This window comes from Purpureocillium takamizusanense, chromosome 1 (assembly GCF_022605165.1).
Source record: "Purpureocillium takamizusanense chromosome 1, complete sequence".
NCBI classification, from domain to species: domain Eukaryota; kingdom Fungi; phylum Ascomycota; class Sordariomycetes; order Hypocreales; family Ophiocordycipitaceae; genus Purpureocillium; species Purpureocillium takamizusanense.
Window position 1 is genome coordinate 4,520,837 of NC_063068.1, and position 20,369 is coordinate 4,541,205.

Sequence of the window (20,369 nt, forward strand, 5' to 3'; positions counted from 1 at the left end):
CAATCACGGGTTGATGACATGGCGCTTCGGGTCGCTGAGGAAACAGTAATCGGAGTAATCTCGGCTATCAATAGTGTGAGCCGGGGTGGGTTGGTTCCATGCCCAGCTCAGTCACCAAACGCCACTCGCTGAAGGGAGTAGCAGCACAAAACTGTCCTTTGCACCACTCCATTTCATTTTTTCGCAGGCTTTATCTCCTTGGCAAAGAAAACACAACCAGCTGCTTCACTCTCAAATACATACCCGCCGCGATTCTTGGTCCAATTCTCCTTCCGCGAAGTCAGCTTCTTGCCCTCTCGAGGCCCCGAGTGTGGTCTGAAAGACACCATGCCCTTGCCGCTGTGTCGGGCTGACACCTCCACAAATTCGGCGGCTTGATTCGGTCTGTCTGTGGTCTGCGAGGAGCTTCCTTCGATGACACTGAGACTTGCCATTTGTGAGGCCAAGGTCTCCGCTTCGAATCTCTCCTGGTCCCACTGGAGAGGGTCAATAGACTCTTCAGAAAGTGTCCGTCCGTGCGATTGCGAGTGACCCCGCCTGGACGAGCCTCCACGAGCTGCAACCTTGCCATGCTTAGATCCTTTGACTCGGGCTGATTGTGTAGCTACCGCGGAGTCTCCCGGACCCAAATTCCACGTGAAATATGACAAACCGGTAGAATTGTTGTCAAACTGGAAACAGGGGACGTTCGCTCCTTCGTACCATTTGGTCGTCGACCGCCAATCCTCACGCTGGGTCCACACCACTTCGTTGTCGCATCCGTAGAACCAGAGGGCATCGTCGCTTTCGAACACGTCCACATACACAGGTTCGGTATAGGTGCTTACAGCGCTATAAACGGGTTCTCCGATAGGTTCGTGGCCCGTGTCGTAGTCGTCCGCATAGCTTGGAGACTCGTAGTCAGGATGTGTCCCGGCATACTCAGCGGGCTGCAATAGGCGAGCCGCTTTTGCGTTGCTTGGATAATATCCTTCGCCGCAGGAACACGGCAGGTGGCAGATTTTCCATCCCGGGCCTGTCGCATGTACACTTGCCTGGCATATCAGGATGCGCTTCTTGCACTTCTTGCATTTGGCGTGGCGCTCTTTCGTATGTCCGCTCAGAGAATGACCGCAGTAGATGCAGAAGCCAGGTTCACCGGAATCAGTGCTCATCTTGTACAACGTGTGGGCGATCAGATATTGCATTGCATAGTCCCACCAATTTGTCGGCTGTAGTTGCAATTTATAGAAAGAAGACTGGCTTAATTGACAATTAGCTGCGCGCCCAACGATGTGACCACAATGAGGCGCGATCGGATTGCTTCTGCTCCATTCAACCTTAGCCGACAAACTGCGCGCCAGCGTCCGACAATAGTTGACGGCTTCGCCACGCGATCGTGCAAGCCGACGTGGCTGCGCTGTACGTTCAATCACACTCCTGTGCGCTCGCACCTGCACCTTGCTCAGGAAGCCCCGCCCCAGCGCCTGCACTTGCGCTTGCACTGAAATCATTCGTGGCACCATGATCTGCCCCCGGGATTTCGTCCGAGTGGCCCAGGTAGCTGTGACCCGCAATATGATGAAGATGACAAGCTTCGCGGAAGCAGGCTATGTTTCAGCTGCGGCATTTGCTGACCCTTCGTCATCCTTTCCCTTCCCAGTTTACCTTCCCGGTTTACCCTTCCCAGTTTACCCTTCCCAGTTTACCCTTCCAACTTACTCCCCATTAACCATGGCTGCTGCGTTGGGCGGTCTTCCAACCAGCCCGACAAGTGAAGCCTCTGATGACATCTCATGGCTCCTCGACCGAGTCAACACCTTCGAACGCAGCCCAAAGGGCCTGATGGAAGCCTGGCAATCAGCGCAGCAAGCTGAGTCGAATTCGACGACGAAGGTATTCTTGGACCAGGGCAAATTCGCCTGGTTGGCATATCATCTGAGCAAAGTTGCGGCAGATCAGCCAACGCACTTCACGGGCCAAACAATTTTGCGCAGGAAGATCTCGGATCTCGAAGGGAGGTCTCTAGCTTCCCGTATTCTGACTGCAGAGAAACTTGCGGCTGGGCTCGGGTCTGACGTGAAGGACAAAATCGAACGTTGGTGGACATCATCACATCGTCCACGGCGTACCAAAAAAAGGCGTTAGTATGGTGCGAGGTATTCTTGGTCGTTTATTGCTGACGTTTACGTAGGCTTGACAGACCGCAATTCCTATCAAAGATCTACGTCAGAATATACACGTAGCCCGTCCCCGACAAATAGTACGAGCTCTGCTCTGGCCGTACAAGTCCAGCCTTACTCGCCTTTCGACACATGTGATCACTTTGCCGAATACGAACATGTCCTGGTAAACGCGTCTCTCCCGGAAACGATACGCCTGTTCCCGTCATCTCTGTCCGATGCGATCAAGAGGATTCCTGACCCTGGGAATGAGAATGTCCTTGTTGCTTCTGTCTCGATGTCATTTCCAAACGCCCGGACCAACTTTGGATGCCAGATGGCACTAGAGATCATGGATAACAAGATAGACAACCTTGCTCGAGATTTATTTGACGCACGTTTGGAAACGACCGCTGGGCTTCGATACTTTTGCCTTACGGACGGTGCGAAATTACTACCGAATCCTAAATTTACTCTTCGAGGGTGCCGGCACGATGTCATTCCGGTAACGTTTGGTCCTGAGGTCACCAGTGCTATCGCAGCAAGTCCGGCGTACCAGGATGATCTCAAACAATGGCGGGGTCGCACCGATTGTGTCTGGATGGTCATTTCACACAAGGCAAATGCCAAGGCTGAACTTTGCGTCTCTATGGGCCTGGTCGAGGGGACTCTGATCCGACGTAAGCTGTACAAATAGTTTGCAGAGACACACCAGTACCTATTCATTGGTTACCTTCCAGACACCGCCTATACCACCCAAATGGATTTCAGTGCCGTTTGGCACCCTTCCATACCCGCTACACACATCATATTCTGCCTTGAACTGTCGCTCTCCTTTGTCGTCCTTCTCATACACCTTAATCAAACAATGATGCCAATACAAGGTCTGATTATTCCCTTCAATCAACCAAGGTGTTCTCCCGGAATCGGTGTCGAAACTAGTCGACTTGTCGAGAGGATACCAAGTGAACGGCTAAGAACAATCAGCCCTGCTGCTATTCGCAATGGGGCAGACATACCATTAGAGCTTAACTTTCCACTTCTTGGATGAGTGCGCTGGATATGTTGCCGGGGAGGCTGCTGGAGGGGGGGGGCTTGTGGCAGCTGGTTGAGGTGGTTGGAGACTGGTGCTGCTTGAAGGTCGAACTGCGGCCGCCGCGGGAATAAATTATTGGTTTCGCGATGGCGACAGTCATATTTCGCTGCCTTGTCTTTAGGTGTGGCGTACCGACGCCTAATACAAGTCAAATTTTGTCATGACGATGTTCCACGGCTGTGCAAACCACGACGATGGTGGGTGGAACAAACAAATTGCAAAGTTGGGGCGTGAACGCCAGTTGGGCTTGAACATCGCAAGAGGAAGTGGGGTATTGGGTAAAAATGCCTCGGAGCAACCCCATGTGACGCTCACTGGAAGGTGCACCAAAGGTGGCGAGCGACCGTCTCCGGCCCAGTTGTTAGTTCGACACCGACGGAATATATATCTTCCGAGATCGGACCAGCCCAGGTTAGAATGCACTACCAAGGTTAAGGAGGGCTATCCGGGTTAGTAGCGGGTCTTCGGCAGGAGCGGCCTGATGCCGACGATATCGCGTGCAAAATTTCGATATCGGCCAACATCTCCCATCGAACCTTTGACTGCCACAATCTTTTTGCCGCTCCCCGTTGGTCGAGGTGGTCTTAGCCCATGCAGAGTGCCGTTCGATCTATCACCACCACAGCCCGTACGGCTTGCAGAAACGAACTGCTTTACATCTGCATAGCGGAGTGGGATGTGTACTCTTCTAGCCGATTGGTAGCTTGGATTGATGGGGGAAGCTGGCAGTTGTCCTCATAGGAGAACACATCTCCCCTTGTTGTCTCAAGGAATGGCTTATATAAAGGGCCTCTTTCTCCCTGTTTTGCTTCCAGGTAAGTAGGAACGGTTCAGCCCGGACAACAAGAATCACGCACCACCCTCCTCCCGGATCCCTCTTTGCCTTCGTTGCAATCGACAAGATGAACGCAACAGCCAATGCCGCCTCTCCTTGGGCCTGGGATATACCGCGACAATACCTACCGGATATCCTCTTGCCTGGTGCTTCTAGTGCCAAGGTCACACAGCTGCTAGCCCTTTGCCTGAACAGCTACACGCCATTAGTGTGCCTTTTTGGAATGTTTGCCTTTTCCAGAACATATCTCAGTCATGTACGGCTGTGGGTCGAGGAGCATCTCAGTCAGTGTGCACCTCCTCGAAACATTAGGCCTCCTCTAATACCTGCGCAGCTTCAACGGTCTATATCAAGCGGTCAGACGAGGCGTACGACATGGTTCTAACCTGGCTTTCAAACCACAGACTGGATAACGCCGCACGCTCGACCATCGCTCGAGTAGGTTCGAAGAGAGATGCCCCAGACGATCTCGTCACAGACGTCAAAAAGCCCCTCAGCTTTTCTCCTTGGAACGGGAGCTTTCTATTTTGGTTCCAAAAACACCTGCTCTCCTACCGAACTGAGCTCAGAGATGCTGGATTTCACAAGGAGGAGGAGATCTCCGTCACTTGCGCCGGCCGATCATGCAGTATTTTGAAGGAGTTCCTTCGCGAATGCCGCAACGAATACTTGCATGAGGTCAGGAACAAGACCACGATATTCGAAAACCGTGGTGATCGTTGGAAAAAGGTAGCAACGAAAAAGATCAGGCCATTGTCGACTGTCATCGTCAGCGAGCAGCAGAAGCAACAGCTGGTTGCTGATGTGAAGAGTTTCCTGGACCCGGAGACACGGAATTGGTTTGCGAAGCGCACTATTCCTTATCGAAAAGGCTATTTATTGTATGGGCCCCCAGGAACGGGCAAATCAAGTTTCAGCGTATCTGTTGCTGGCGAGCTTGATGTGGACATCTACATTATCAGCATGCCCGGTGTGAACGACCGCACATTGAAAGACCTCTTCGCCGATCTTCCGCAAAAATGCGTCGTTCTATTGGAGGACATAGACGCTGTTGGAATGGAACGCTCACCAGATTCCGACGACTTTGACGACGAGGCTCTAAAGCCAAAGAATGGAGTCACAATGTCAGGCCTCTTGAACACCCTTGATGGCGTGGCCTCACAAGAAGGCCGAGTTCTCATCATGACAACGAACCACATTGAGAAACTCGACGAGGCGCTTATTCGCCCCGGCCGTGTGGACAAGAAAGCGGAGTTCCAATACGCCGATGCCGCCATAACTTCCCAGCTCTTTGGGTTCATCTTTCAGCAGGACGCTGGAGAAGATGGAGGTTGCAACGATCCGGCTGTTTGTGACCTTGCTGCAGATTTCGCCACTAAGGTGCCGGAACTTGAGTTCAGTCCAGCCGAAATTTTGTCGCATCTACTACAATACAGGAAGTCGCCGACTGCCGCCGTAGAGCATGCCGAGGAATGGGTTGCAACAATGCGACGCGAAAAAGGGCGTCTACCCAACAAGGCAGCATCCCGACTACACCTTGATGGGCCGACGTGCAAGAGCGAAATGGCGTGTGTCTACAAACGACCAGCATTTGATGACGGGGACGACGAGATTGAGTTCAGCTTGGGATTTCCCAACACCCCGCCAAGTTCACCTGCGCAGGGATCAATTGGAAATATTGCTGCCTCGTCTCAACGCGGCGCCGTGGCCCTTTCGGCTGTTGGAGAACTTCGCGACGAACCTACAGTCCAAGGCCCAAGCCATCGACATCCAAATCTCCAAATTTTGAACTCGATCTCGAGCGTACCTACCCACCAGCGCGCCCTTTGTATGACAGGCGCATATCAGGAGCCAGGGTCGCCGCAGGAATCTTTGAGCTCAAGGGACGACTTGGATGAGCCACCATCCCCTCGCCCGCTTCTTGCACCATCCCCCGAGCCAGCATCGTCGTCTGAGATAAAGAGGACCTGCGGGGTTGTATTGAAAGACCCTGCAGAGTACCGAGAGCAGAGACCAATGGATACCTTGCAGGAGTCGAGTCAGCCTAGCTCCAAGAAAGCTGGCATGGTGGCAGGCCCACGACGAAACCGAATTCGATGGCAGGCGTACAGCTCACAATATGCGGGCAAATGTTCTAGCTAAAGTGAGTGGTGCGTAGCTCTTCCTGTCGTGTCCAAATAACTAACCAAGGCGCACTACAGTGTAAATGCTCATGCCGCACGAGCAGCCGTTCATTGGGTGGCAATGAAACCAACAACAGATGGCATCATGATGCCGTAGACAAGAGGGTATCTCAGATGATGTGATAGGTGGCTAGCGTGGCAGAGCGATGATCTGTTCGAAACGGCCTGGCTTGTGATTCGTTCCATTGGGCTCGTTGGGTCCGTACTGCCTGGCGAATTCCTGAAGAAATGCGCTCCAGTGTACTGCGCTGCAGTTGCTGAAACAAGATTAGCCTTGTGGTGCTTCCTGTCACTGGCCTGTCAGTCTACTCGCCTCAGCACTCACACTTTGAATTGGTGAAGAGATAAGTCTGATGGAGCAGACATGTCCTTGCGAAGTAATTTGGCAAGAAGCATAAAGGCACGCAGGCTGGCACTGCCTCTCCGGATCATTTCTTAGGTGTGGCTAACCTGTAACCCGGAGGATGTTTGGGTTGAGATTGCGAAGACTTGCTCCAACTCGACCCAGCACGTCGCATTGTCTAAGTGTATCGACAATTTTGATCAACGTGACAGCTTCGATATGTGTCGTCTCTTCCTACTCTGAATGCCCCGCACCGACCTTCGGCTGTGTCCACTTGTCGCAGTGCGGCTGGTAGTGAGCAGCGTTTGAACTGCCTTCTCACTGGGCTGATTGTGCAGCTCGCGAAATCGTCGCTCCGTCCAGTCAAAGACGTTATCGTACGTAAAGCCCCTAGCCGCGAACAGCCGACGGAAAAGCTGCCGAAGGTACGCATAATCGGGTCGCTCGTTGAGCTCCAGCGATCGAGTGTACTCCATGTAAATGGCGAACTCTCCAGGGAGTCCATCACACAGTGATGCCACCGATATTGCCGCTTTCCGCTCCTTGATGAGATCGTCCTTCTGCTTGTTCGTGGGAGCATTCAGACCCTGCCAAGGCAGTGAGCCCTTGGAGAGATACAACAACACGTAGCCTAACGATTCAAGATCATCGCTCCAAGAATACTCTGTCCAGTGTCAACGCTGAGTTGTTGCCGGGCGCTATACGCATACATACCGCGTCCGTTGTGGCAGTTGAGACTGGCATATCGGGTGGTCCCGGCAAACGAGCGGCCTCCTAGAGCGCCGTGGTGATCGGCATTTGGGAGGTCCCTAGCCAAACCAAAGTCAATGGTATAAAGCACATTCCCTTGTCTCCCTGTTCCCATGAGAAAGTTGTCCGGCTTACTGTCGCCGTGTAGGCGCTTCTTGTCGTGGATATATTTGATTCGAGAGATGGCTTGGTCCGCTAGGAGGAGAACAGTCTTGAGCGAAAACCGCCGGTCGCAGTAGTTGAGCAGGTCTTCGAGGGATGGGCCGAGAAGATCGTGAACTAGGCAGTAATAATCGCCTTCTTGTCCATACCACAAGACTCGAGGTATTCCAGTGCCTCCAGACAGGGCTTTGTACGTTCGCGCTTCGGTTTCGAGGGTGCCAGGATCATCTTTTACATGCATCAGTTTGATCGCAACATGTTCATCCAGCTCGGTGTCGGTTCCTGGCGAAGTCAGCGTTAATCTCACGAAAGGCTTGGCCACTTACCGGCATAGACAAGGCCAAAGCCCCCTTCGCCAATTCGGCGGTTGACCCGGTATCGGCCATGAATGATTATGTCCTGTTAGCAGCCTCAGCAAATCGATGAGTATCGCAGTTGTTTTGGCAGAACAGCATTGACCTTCATCTTCGGTCGTCAGAGCATGCGAGTTGGCAATGCCATCGAACACGGTTGGTGAGGCGGCTGACGGAATGCACGAGGGGCTCGGCAAAAGGTCGGCCCAGGCTCCCTGAATCACATTGTCAGCAGGTCGTTGGATCCAAGAAGCCGCACCGTCGCGTTTTTCGTGTTGGCCGCGCAGGCGCGAAACTCGTCATGCACGGCCCATTCCCTCGACCGATAACTGCTACCAACGGCTACTCAGGCTGACCATGGTGCGACGTGTAACTGTCATCGCCCCCTTGAATGGCAGGTTCAGCGGCTAACGGTTGGCTCAGGCAGCTCGAAGGCACAGCAGGCGGTTGCACCCGTGCGTTCCTGTCCAATGATCCTGCGGTCAGCGCACAACAGCCGGGTCGCATCATAAGGAGCCGGCCACTCGTGACGACCTGGCAGTTCTGCTGTTGCCTCCTTGATTTGAACACCTGGTCGCGACGCTCATGGCGAGTTTGCGCAATCGAAAAAGGCGTGAACGAGACGCTCTCCTGGACGACAAACCGACGAAGAGACCCAAGCTGTCAACGAGAGGCTGTCAAGCCTCCAATTTCTCTCCGTCGTTTTGGGACGACCTGTCCAAGGTTTGGCTCTCGCCTCGTGCACTACGAGAACTCGACCGCCGAAACGACGCACAATATCCGCCCGATCGCACAACGTCTGCTGGGACGGTAACGGCAGATCTCCGTCGATTTGCGCGGGGCGGAGGACCTGATCTTGGTCATCTTCGAGGAGTGCGGTTGAATCAGTTCCTTGTCCTATGGACGTCAGCTAATCATGGCCAGTATCCTGAGGCGAAAGCATCAATAATGGCGTCGAACTCTGTGTCAGCTTCTTCTCAAAGTGGGCGCACACAGTCTACGACGGCCACTACCGCTTCATCCCGAACCAGAAGGTCTTCGGCGTACGATGACGACTTCGAGCAGCATTTGCTTGATAACGGCGTATTCCCTGAAGGATATGAACACCCAGACGGCCGATCAACACCAGAACCCACCAACTTGGATTCCATCCACCAGGCCCTCCTATTCACCAGGGCTTCGCTTTCGCCATCCCGCTTCTCCGAATCGACTTTTCGGGATTTCAAGCGTAAGAACAAAACGAAGTCAGAGGGCACTGTCATGCGTAGCTTGGTCCCTATCATTGCAGGCACCGCCGATATTCCGAACGAAGGTCACCTTCCCTTTACCAACCTCGAATCTTTGACGAAAGAAGCGACAGTTAAGGCTGTGCCGGACTTCTTTGATGGGGCTCACCCAGAGACCATCAATAGAGAAGTTAGCAAAGCCCTAAGCCAGATGATCATACCCACCAAACATTCAGGTGTGGCGGCGGCGCCGAACTTTTTCCTCGAGGCGAAGGCATCCAAAGGGGGCGCTGACGTGGCACTCAGGCAGGCATGCCTTGATGGAGCATATGGAGCCCGCGCTATGGATGCCCTGCTAAGCTATGGAGAGTCAGAGTCGGCATGCGACGGGCTTGCATACACTTACAGCTCAACCTACCACGACGGCACGCTCAAACTGTACGCTCATCAGGTCCAGGCTTCGGCCAGCTCCGGAGGAAGGCCAGAGTATCACATGACCAAGATACGTGGATTTGACATGACAGACAGTCGCGACACGTTCGTTGCGGGAGCGACCGCATTCAGGAATGCGAGGGACTTGGCGAAGCGGCACCGAGACAATCTGATTCAGGCTGCCAATGCTAAAATTGCCGTGGAGGACGCAGTTGCTACTGATGTCGTTCTTGTAGAGTCCCTCGGCGAGCAAACGGAGCGTGTGGACAGCATTCGAAGTGTACAGTCAACGAGATGGAAAGATGCCCACGATGCACTTCAGAAACAGATCGCCGGTGAAGAACGACAACCCCACTCCGAGGACGACGCAAACAGCCAGCCTTATGTCGCATAACATCTGCGCGCAGAATATTCGTCCGCGGAAGCCGATACTATAATCCGTGCACTAAGGTCGAGCGCCTGCACGCGTTGTGCTTTGACTTCGTTGAGGTCAAAGCTCAAACACTGGTTGCATATATTGGAACACCAGCCTCAATTACATGGACTCTGCACCACAAAGCAAATCTTTCCTTTGAGTATAAAGGGCAGCACACTGTCGTGCGCTTACAGACAGCTCTTCAAGATAATTCTCATCAATTCACACGATGCCAACTGTGATCCCTGTGCAGCCAATTGTCTGACACCATCCTTTCGTCCACAGTACAAACACGACTCTCCCTCCACCGCGACAACCACATGGCAAAGGTAAGGTAATACTATGACGGAGCAAACTCGCTCGAACGTCATCAAAAAAATATCCCCTTGGAGACGGCCTTGATGCCTTTCGTACTTCGTTCCGTCGGATATGTGACGAGAGCAATCTTTTGCCAGGTCCAAATGCCGTCGAGCGATTTTCTTAAGAAGGTACCCTCGCCACGTCCAATTTCGATGCAAGGCTGCTCTGACCACGATATAGATCTCCAGAATTGTGTCCTCATCCTGCTCTCGGCACGGGGATGCGATTCATCGTTCCGGCTGCCTCCATCTTAAGACCAATCAGACCATACTTGTCTCTTAGTTCGTCCCGGATCGACGCATTCTTCATGAGCTTTTCACCAGACCCAATCGGACCATACCAGACGCGTCACGCGTGTTCGCATATCATCCGCCCGACGGCCTCTGACCGTGGGTTTGCGCGCGTCTGACTCACTAGCCTCGTAAAGGAGATCCGCCTCTTGGCCTGGGTCAACGAAATTTCCTGTCGAATGGTTCTTGTCCTTCATTTCTTCATAAAACGGCAGAAATAAGGCTCCCTCGAAGGGGTCAAGGGGCTGGCGTCGACAGTAACCAGATTAGCGATGCTATCGAACTTGCAGCCTGCGTCCGACGTACAATTGCCGCAGCTTTGTGGCTACCAATGTCGTTTGCGCCATAATATGCACCTTACTACGATGCCTATTTAGGGGAAAGGGAAATTTTCTCGCTCATGCAAGTGAACTCTCAGCGAGTCATCCATTTCTTAGGGGTAAGACGACGTGTACAGCAGGTACAGTGAACGTGGAGCAAGCCTCGACCATTTTGCGGAGCTCGGATACCGTCACCCTGAGTTCAGGATTTGGCTCTAAGGCGCATCGTAATATGTCGTTCATGTCATCAGACAACGGCAATATCGACTTGAGAAACCCCTCTGATCGACTATATTCCCGATAGGCAGAATCCTCGATGGTGGCCACCGCCCAAGGATTAGATCCGCACGTCAAGTTAACCAGGATAATTCCAAGGCTCCACACATCACTAGGTGCGCACATGTAGTAGTGCTGGCCTGTGCTGCGCTTTAGAGACTCTGATGTGGGTACAGAAAGAAATGATCAGCTACTGTAAGAGATTCCACGAGGTAGGGCTTATTCTACGCACCTGGGCTCATATAAAAGCTCGATCCACACCCAAACTCGTCAGACTGTACATCTGAAGTGGCGAGCCCGAAGTCACATAGCTTGACCGTATATCCATGGTCGGTAACTACTATATTTTCTGGCTTGAGATGCCGGTGATAGATTTGAAGGTGATGACAGTGTTCAACAGCTCCGAGGATCTGCAAATAGACCCTCTTAGACAGCTCGTCATGCCCAACGTACTGGTCGTGTTCCGTGATATTAACAAATAGGTCACCTTCAGGGCAGTACTCCAGAATGATAAAGACGCAGTCTGGGTCGTTCACAATCTTGAGTATTGGTATAATATTGGGGTTGCTGAAACCAGGTAGTGGAGGCGAATTTCCCGTTGTTGATTGTCGGCTTGCTCGGGTTCTGCTCCATCGCTAGTAAGCTTGCTCAGGCACTTGACCGCGTAGCGAACTGTTGTGTTAATATCGATAGCTGAATAGACGACGCCATAAGCTCCAGCCCCCAGTATCGTGGTCAAGCGAAGGCGCCCATCAACCAGTCGCCGTAGCCTCCCAACGGCGGTAAAGCAGGACACCGCATGGGTGCTTAGCTGGGAGCGGCTTGACTGATGTGCATGCGTGGTTGTTTTCGTGGTGGCCGTAATTGCGGTGACAGGATCTATGGACATAGCAAAGCCTTGAATGTCGCGTGGTCCAAACAGAGCAAGCCAGACGTTGCTGACTAGTGAAAGAGCAATAAACGAGAAACATGGCCGGGCCTGATCAATGTGGCACGAGCAAGTACCATACTCCAAGGAATTAGGCAGCATTCTCTGTTCCACATGCAACCACTTCGGTATCGCCTTGTTTCCAAATTTCCCTCTGCCGGGGTGCTTCAATCGGCAGCTAGTGCAGCATCATTTGTTACTGGCGATGTTGGTTGCAACCCTGCTTATTTGTGGCCAATCCTTACCACTGAACACGCAACAATGACGTCACAGTCTGTGCAAAAGGAGGACTCAGCTCGTGCAGCGCACCATCACGCTTCTCAATACGCCACTTTTCGTCGAGCTGTATGATGTGCCTTCCAGCAGTACTTAATGGTACATTTCTTTGCTGCCACCTACCACTCTCAGCCGCCATGGAGAAATATCTCATCTATGACAGTGCACTGACTCGGGCCGATCATGTTATTCTGAGGAATCTTGCAAAGAGTATCCGGACTTTCGAGAAGAATAAACTCGACATCTCTACTGGCATCGCCAACTCCAGATGTGCCAGTGACCCGGTCGCCAGATTGCCAGCCGATGGAATCAGCGTTAGCCCGAATGGTATATGCAACACCACGGGCACGGGCAAGAGTTTGGGCAATGACGCTAGCGATCTTACCGAAATCAGATCATTCAACGATCCTACACATCAAGGCTTCGAGCCGAACGTATTTTTGTCTTTAGATCATCATTCTGCATGCTTTCCTCCAACAGTTTGCGAATATGTGCTTCAGCCATACATCCGTTGGGCTCGACAGATCATCCGCCGAGAAACAGACATCCCCATGCTCACATCTAATTCTATATTCGATAACCTCGGCACCAAGCGCACTTGTTCTCTACTGGCACTTCACATACCTGCACGGCCTCTTTCATATTTTAATGCAGCTATACTACATCGGCACTTACACACTCATGATGCATCAACACATCCACATGCGCGGAATTCTGGCGCGGAAATACTCTCGATTAGATCACCTATTTCCCTACTTCACTGACCCTTTGATGGGTCATACGTGGAACAGCTATTTCTATCATCACGTCAAGCATCACCATGTGGAGGGCAACGGGCCGGATGATTTGTCCTCCACGATAAGATATGACCGCGATAATGTTGTCCATTTTCTCCACTATGTTAGCCGCTTCTTCTTCCTGATATGGCTTGATCTCCCCCTGTACTTCCTTCGCAAGGGTCAGCTTGTCAAGGCAGCCAGAGCCGCGGGATCTGAATTTCTGAGCTACGCATTCTATTGTATGGTGGCTTTGGTCAATGCTAATGCGACAATTTTTGTTTTTATATTGCCTCTATTGTCAGTACGGCTTGGGTTAATGATCGGGAATTGGGGCCAACATGCCTTTGTGGATCCAGACAGCCCGGATTCGGACTTCCGATCAAGTATAACTCTGATTGATGTTACGGTATGTCACCGCAACCTTTGACGCTGAAGTTCAATGCTTACGTATATCAGAGTAATAGATTCTGCTTTAACGATGGCTACCATACATCTCATCATCTCAACCCCATGAGGCATTGGCGCGATCATCCCATTTCCTTCTTGGAACAGAAGAACATCTATGCGACAGAAGGAGCACTCGTGTTCCACAATATCGACTTTCTAATGATAACTTTTCGCCTTTTATGCAAAGACTACCACCATTTGGCCGAACGCCTTGTTCCATTGGGTCAGCAAATTGGCCTTACCATGGGACAGAGAGTCCAGTTGTTGAGAAGGCAGACACGAAAATTTACGGAAGTAGACATTCAGCAAAAATTTCAGAGACGAAATGCAGGTTGTGGGTAAATTCAAAGGTATCTTGGGGATCGCTACGCATAGAATTGGTATAGCGCATCAAACAGATCAAACAAATCAACTCAAAATCCGAAACCTGTCAATTAAATCAACTTCAAGGCCAAAGTTGATTTGATTGACATATGATGAGCGCTGCCTACAGGCAGCATTTCTGCAGCCTGAAGCCATACCCAGTTGTAGGCCTTGACACCTGAGGCTCGTTCTTGCAATAGGGGTGGCCCACATCTATGTGCAGGGACTTAATAGGCAGCCGTGCTGTTAACGGCCTACGTGAATGAGCGGCTTGATATTGACATCTGACCTACTCTTGCTCCTTTTCCTGGCAAAACGTGATCCGGTTCCCAAACGGGTCAACAACCGCCATCTCCACAGTGCTAGGCGCCGGTCCCTCCTCAATGCCTGGATTCATGCGCCTGTACCCCTTGGCTCCCAGCTCGCCGTGGTACGCTGCCAGCCCTTTCATCCCCACTCGCACATGTACTCCGGGACTGCCATCGCCGTGGTGCTCGCTCAGGTGCAGCACCAGCCCGCCTCGCGAGACCTGGCGATACAGAGGCGCGTTGTCGCCGAATCTATGGTCCCAGTCGACCTTGAAAGCGAGGTATCCCAGGTAGAATTCGTCCGCCTTAGCAATGTCGAAGATGCGGAGAATGGGGATGGCATATTGGAATTCGATAGACATGGTGTCTTTGCAAGCGCGTCGTGCGGTCAAAGAGGGGTAATGGTCGGAAAACGAGCACAGTTCTTGCCAGTGGATGTATTTATATCTGTGCTGAACATACGTTGCAGCAAGGAACAGTGACATTGCCAGAACAAGTTCTGATTTCGTCCTCGGCAGGTGCGGGGCGGTCGCAAGGGTGAGGACGAGACGGGGCACTGCTGCAAACCCCCTTTGGGCTTAGCGGGTTGCACCTTGCAAAAGCTGACGCCAAAGCCGAAAGGCGGAGAGCCGAGCCACTGAACATGACGACAACACGCCAGCGCGGACGGCACAGCAGCAGCAGCCTTCAAGTGGGGCTGGGGGAGAGGCTGCGCCAGGAAGAGTAGTTGTCCGGCTCCCCCTACCCTTACACCTAACTAGAAGAAGGCAGTCATGAATTTCGCGTGGCCATGCCAAAAGTATCCCTTGTAAAAGCAGGCGAGAAACGGCACGATTACTACCACGCCATCAGCAAAAGTGTAGGCCCACACCTCGTGTGGAATAATAGCACCCTACACGTTATGCGACGCAGGACGTGTCTGCCCGCACATGCACCTTGCAAAGAGAGAGGCCGAGCTACTGACCGCAGGAGCAGCTCGACTGATCAGGGTTTATCCTGTCACCATGACCTTTGAATGCCCTGGTCCAGTGTATTGAAGATCGTTGCTGTGTCACCCCAAAACTGTGGGTTAGTGTGTATTCCGTAAATGTGTCTGCCGATGAGAGTGCCTCCGGGTATCATGATATGGTCTCCAAGAAAATATGGCCCGTTTGTGCGGCGATTGGTTATAGGTCCAGGCGGGTGGAGGCGCAAAGTCTCGTAAATAACTGCCGCCAACAGTGGTACCCCATTTAAATCGTCATCAGAGTAATCTATCGGAATACTTTTCAGGAGATCAGAATGAAGTCGCTCCTGAATTTTCTCGTTCTTGGCCAGTTCGAACATGGCGCTCATTAATCCGGACTCGACATTCTCTGTTGCAGCCACAAACAATTGCTTGAGATTTGACCGGTAATGGAAGTCGGATATTATTCCATTCTTGCGCGCTTGACTCAAACGATATATGACCTTGTCCTCGCCGCCCGGCAAAGGGGTATGATCCAACCGGAGGTTAGCATGCTCCAAAAGCATCGCTTCGAACTTGTTGAACAGGTCGCTTGTACGGCGAGTAATTTTCCACGTCCAGGGTAGGCGGTCAAGCACAGGAAAGAGGCATTTGAGTTTCCCGATGACGGTATTATTTTGCGCGGCAAGGACCGCCTGGATATTGCTTTCGGAGAAGTTCAATGAGTCGAACTCGTGATCCAGGAAGTGTTCTCCACAAATCGACGCAGACCATTGGAAAATCGGGTCGCTAATAGAGGTGCCTACACCCTCTTCAAGGGTCATTTGGTCCTGTAGAAGCTGCAAGGCTAGTTGAAAGGACCTTGCCTTGATTGATGTAATGTCAGGTTCTCTCCCGATTCCTGGTCTAATTATCTTGCTGAACTGTTTGTGCAGATCACCATCGGAGTCCACGATGTTCTCACCAAACAGCTGGGCGGTGGTGCTCCATGGAACACGGAGGTAGGCTCCGTTTCTGTTCAATCTGCCGTCCTTATCTCGAAACATCTGAGAGAGATACTCTGGCTTCGTGAGAAGAACAGTCCATTGCCCGTCCTGCCACAGGCCAACTGCGCCATGTTTCTCTGTGTGCTTGCGGATTCGAGCATTATAGAAATCCACCTTCGATGCACCTCGCAGGGTGTCGTAAACTTGGGCGAACAATGACACGGTGGGTATGCTGCGAATGTGGCTTTCTGCAAGTCAGCTCGACGGAGGTGGGGTAATGACGTTACGACGGATGCGGCAGGCCAAGCACACAATGTCTGAGACTGTATCAAGGTGACGCCCGACGCAGCCGTGCTAGTGTCACATTTGCGGCTTCATTCCCGTGACGACGACGACCCGTGTCAAGCTTCTGGGAACGCTCAAGCTTGTCGCCTACCTACGCAGCGTTGCGTTCTCGGATGAAGGCTTTCATTTTGCCCTTGCACACAAATGTATCGGGACCGCATTACGGACGCTGTTGAAGAGCTACGTGGGGCGACATCAGAGGAAGGTAAATATGTGTGGGTTACCTATCGGACAACGTTACTAGCGGTTCTCAGAGTCTCAACTTAACCTAGAGCCCTGTGCAAAGAGATCCTGGTATATGCTTTGAAGTATTTCCATGTCGAGCCGAAGCGCACTTGAGGTGGTCGCGGACTGTCGCAGGAACTGTATCGTCCGTTCGAAGAGCCCTCTTAGGAGTTTTCCATCTATGGTGCTTCGCAACGCAGAATCCTTATAGGCGGCTGTGAGGACAAGAAGGTTGCTCCATTGGCTACAGGTTGTCAGTGACAATCAGTTCCGATGTGGTATGCTATAAACTTACGCGTGGGCGGTACCAAAAACGTTGGTCACAATGGGACGCAGGTTTCCGAGACCGTGAAAGGCTCTTGTGCTTTCTATAAGGGCTTCGATCCCTCTTTGCGCGTGCTCGATCACGCGTTGATAGAGTGACGGTTCTACAGCCGCAAGGAATTGCTTCCGCTCGAGCACCATGCGGATGAAAGGACGATATGTGATAGCCTGGGCACCCCAGTACTTGCCTCGCAGTCGAGCGCTGAGGATGTCACCGGCCGGGGGGTCACCTGGTTTGATGGCAAAGTGGGATGTGACCCGCTCCAAGCTTGAGACCACGTCGGAAAGCGTCGAGGCGGTTTCAAGCCAGTTCCCCAGACGGAAGGATCTCGAATCAATGCCGCTATCGGGCGCATAAAATGTCCTGTGAATGGTGTTGAGATGAGTTCTCAGGGCGAGCTGTGCTGAATAGCTCTCCAGAACCTCTTGGTTAAAGCCGTGAAGGAGCATGAGGCTCAAGTTGGGAGGCGGCATGTCGTTCTCATAGGAGAGGAGTCCGGAGTGAGGCAGGGGCAGCTCGGCAATTAAATCACTTGAATCGGCAAGATCAGCACTTTGTTGACTTCGAAGGAGGACTGTGCCGCACCTTTCGAGTTGCAGACATGTCCAAAACGCCAAGGCGAACTGGTTGGACCTCGTGTCCTTAGGTAACTCATTCTTTTCTCTCAGTCCCCTCAATTTGCTAAAGCTCCTAAGCCACGGATCAGCACGAATTAGTGGATTTTGTTTACCCATGGGAACTTACGGTCGCAAAAAGGCTTGAAGCTTGTGGCCAGCTGCATGAATAAAGGCGAAACTCTCGAGGGGTCGTGCCAATTGGCCATAATAAAGCCCCGCGAATATGTTGGTATACACAATACCCATGCTGTTGTACGCTCCTAGGTAGTTCCCCAGGATGTCTGTAGCTAATGCGAAGTACTCCAGGCCTAGAATTACTTCATAGTTCTTCTTCATGTCATAGCCCTGGAGGACCTGACCCTGACCGTGACCGGACGACCGTCTACCCGGAGGCATGCGTTCCGATTCCTTGGGTTTAGCCGGGCCAGACGACTGTGATTCTGTCGCGCGGTTGGGGAGGGAGTCTTGTATCGGTGACTGCGGCACTCCATTGCGGCTAAATGGACTACCATGCAGGACCTGTTCGGAGTGATGGAGGGCATCCGGAACGTTGTCGCGGTAAAGACAGACTTTCCCTAGCGCCAGGACCGTTAGGATCAACGCGCTGTGGACCGACCTGTCCGGCTTTCCGGCCCTCACCGCACCCGCTATCGTGGCCCTATAAGGTTCCGGAGACCGCTTGCGCTTTGACCCTGTAGTTTCCACGGGAGTTCGAACGGCGAACGCCGTCCTCGAGGCCCGGGGTTTCGACGTCTTGGCTTGCACTCTCGGCAAACTGTCTAGGAAATGTCTGACCCATTCATTCAGCACCTTGGGCTGGATGATGGGGTGCATGTTCAGGATATTGTCTTGGAAGCTTTCCACGTAAGCCCAGACTTTGGATTCTGAAAAGTCTGGATTGCCGTCGAACGCCAGAACTCCACCTCGGTATTCCACTTGCTCAGCCGGGCTGAGACCGCCTAGGTGCCCCCAGTCGGCAGCCGGTGACTGCGATGCCATATTGGATGAGCGGTCCGCCACTTCTAGCTGGCCATGATCCAGGACCTCCCTTGGCTGGCATGACGGATGAGATGCTTCGCCGCGGCCGTAGAAATCGAAGTTGAGACTCACTAAGGCCCAATCCTGGTTTCGCGGGCCTTACTCCCATCATCCTTGGAGGAGACGGCGCGAATATATGCTGGCCAAACTGATTCAGACAACAATGCACAGTCTACAGGGGAGAACCAGCAACCCTCTCTTTTTTTGGCCGCGCCAACCCCTTTCCTTTCACTGTTGATCCAAGCTCGGTACAGACAGTGTACACCGCACTATCTCCGGCCCTGCCACCTTCCACTGCAAACACAACGGCGGGGACTCAGTCAGTCCCACCGACAGAGTGCGGGCAGCCAGAGTTCCCGTCCCTGCCCAGTACTGAGTTTTCCAAATATGAGTCAAAAGCCAGGTATGATATTGTCTCACAGATCTTGGTAGGTGGTAACTTGAAACGTCCCTAAGCTAAAAGCGTTGCAGGTTCGAGAACAGCTCGAAGGGTGTTCCCCTTTTTGCAAGTTGTTACACGGGTATGTCCACTCATATGGACCCGGCCGTGGAGTGCCTACGTGGACTATCAGTAAGGAGTCTACATAGTGTACAAGAGGTCGGTGACACAACCCGGCCCGATGATGCAGACAGAGTATCCGTCGCCGTTTGGTACTGTTCGCGGCGGAGAGCTGCGAGAGAGCTGGTCGATTGGCCCTGGTATAGGCGCTCTTACGCATTGCGGCCGTCGTCCTCGCACTGGAAAATCGTTTGATAGCTGAATCTCGTAATCAAACCGCAGCTGCCATGGTGGCTCGTTCAGCCCAGGTGAGCCATGTGGCTGTGGAGCTGACGTGAATGTGTCGGGGTGCGAGGCGAAAATAGTATAGGGAGCCCCTTCGTCTCCGATGCCATAATGCCGGCCAATGCTAGTCTGTGAGCTGTTGGACGAAGACGTCACACCGGGCTGAACTGTGATGAATTTTCAGCGCCTGCATTGTGGGACACCTGTATGGATGGATGGATGGATTTTATGACGCCCGGAGGGTAAGTCCTTACCCACAGTGGTCGAAAAGAGCCTAGAACGAGCTTCGTTGCACAGGGCGACAAAGAACCATTCCCAGCTGAGTAAGAGCTACTGCAGGTAGTCGCTCCTCACCGCCAATTCATTAGATGTCAATGCTGTTTATTACGCTCGCAGGGGATCCTGGATTCCCGGAGGGCCTCGACCTGCCGCGCCGAATGGTACTCGTCGCAACCTCGGTGCTGCCGCGCTGCAAGCCCGTTGACGTGCACCTGGGAGCCATTGGCAAGCTCTGCTGTGCACGGGTTGTGCCTATGGAGTCCACTGTTGCAAAAACCTACCCTCCCGGTGACCGCAATTGGAAACGGTGGGAATGAATACTTGCTCACCGGTGTGAAGATATGTGAGCGAGCCACATGACGTCATCCAGCTACGTCATTTTGTCTGTGAGCGTTCAACGGCTCATCGTGCATACGAACTAATTATCGCGAAATGTTGTTTCCATTTGCGACCTGTTGCACGGTTCCTCCAGAAGTGCCACTCTTTGGTGATGGTCTTCCCATACCTTGTCAGTACCAGAGGTGCGCCTGCCCATCGATGA

At 52.6% G+C, this 20,369-nt stretch overlaps 7 protein-coding genes across 7 annotated transcripts; 4 read left to right on the plus strand and 3 right to left on the minus strand.

Moving 5' to 3' along the window:
• Positions 1–1,649: 1,649 nt before the first annotated feature.
• JDV02_001393 (uncharacterized protein) lies at positions 1,650–2,898 on the plus strand. Its single transcript, XM_047982317.1, has 2 exons — positions 1,650–2,122; positions 2,174–2,898. Exons 1-2 carry the CDS (start codon positions 1,714–1,716, stop codon positions 2,836–2,838), a joined length of 1,074 nt encoding a protein of 357 aa, XP_047838279.1. The 5' UTR covers positions 1,650–1,713; the 3' UTR covers positions 2,839–2,898.
• Positions 2,899–3,901: 1,003 nt separating this feature from the next.
• Positions 3,902–5,861, plus strand: JDV02_001394 (uncharacterized protein; the record flags this gene model as incomplete). Its single annotated transcript, XM_047982318.1, has 3 exons — positions 3,902–4,356; positions 4,407–5,688; positions 5,735–5,861. Exons 1-3 carry the CDS (start codon positions 4,140–4,142, stop codon positions 5,859–5,861), a joined length of 1,626 nt encoding a protein of 541 aa, XP_047838280.1. The 5' UTR covers positions 3,902–4,139.
• A 937-nt stretch (positions 5,862–6,798) lies between these two features.
• On the minus strand, positions 6,799–7,975 carry JDV02_001395 (Non-specific serine/threonine protein kinase; the record flags this gene model as incomplete). The annotated part of the gene is made up of 4 exons (XM_047982319.1): positions 6,799–7,262; positions 7,313–7,792; positions 7,837–7,909; positions 7,970–7,975. The coding sequence occupies 4 exons, from the start codon at positions 7,973–7,975 to the stop codon at positions 6,799–6,801; spliced, it is 1,023 nt and encodes a 340-aa protein (XP_047838281.1).
• Positions 7,976–9,432: 1,457 nt separating this feature from the next.
• JDV02_001396 (uncharacterized protein) lies at positions 9,433–11,343 on the plus strand (the record flags this gene model as incomplete). The annotated part of the gene is made up of 2 exons (XM_047982320.1): positions 9,433–10,424; positions 10,477–11,343. One exon carries the CDS (start codon positions 9,433–9,435, stop codon positions 9,913–9,915), a length of 483 nt encoding a protein of 160 aa, XP_047838282.1. The 3' UTR covers positions 9,916–10,424; positions 10,477–11,343.
• Positions 11,344–12,436: 1,093 nt separating this feature from the next.
• Positions 12,437–14,031, plus strand: JDV02_001397 (uncharacterized protein). Its single transcript, XM_047982321.1, has 2 exons — positions 12,437–13,571; positions 13,622–14,031. Exons 1-2 carry the CDS (start codon positions 12,876–12,878, stop codon positions 13,952–13,954), a joined length of 1,029 nt encoding a protein of 342 aa, XP_047838283.1. The 5' UTR covers positions 12,437–12,875; the 3' UTR covers positions 13,955–14,031.
• Positions 13,946–14,767, minus strand: JDV02_001398 (uncharacterized protein). Its single transcript, XM_047982322.1, has one exon. The coding sequence runs from the start codon at positions 14,643–14,645 to the stop codon at positions 14,265–14,267; it is 381 nt and encodes a 126-aa protein (XP_047838284.1). The 5' UTR covers positions 14,646–14,767; the 3' UTR covers positions 13,946–14,264.
• Positions 14,768–17,076: 2,309 nt separating this feature from the next.
• Positions 17,077–18,726, minus strand: JDV02_001399 (uncharacterized protein; the record flags this gene model as incomplete). Its single annotated transcript, XM_047982323.1, has 3 exons — positions 17,077–17,641; positions 17,696–17,800; positions 17,855–18,726. 3 exons carry the CDS (start codon positions 18,724–18,726, stop codon positions 17,077–17,079), a joined length of 1,542 nt encoding a protein of 513 aa, XP_047838285.1.
• Positions 18,727–20,369: the final 1,643 nt, after the last annotated feature.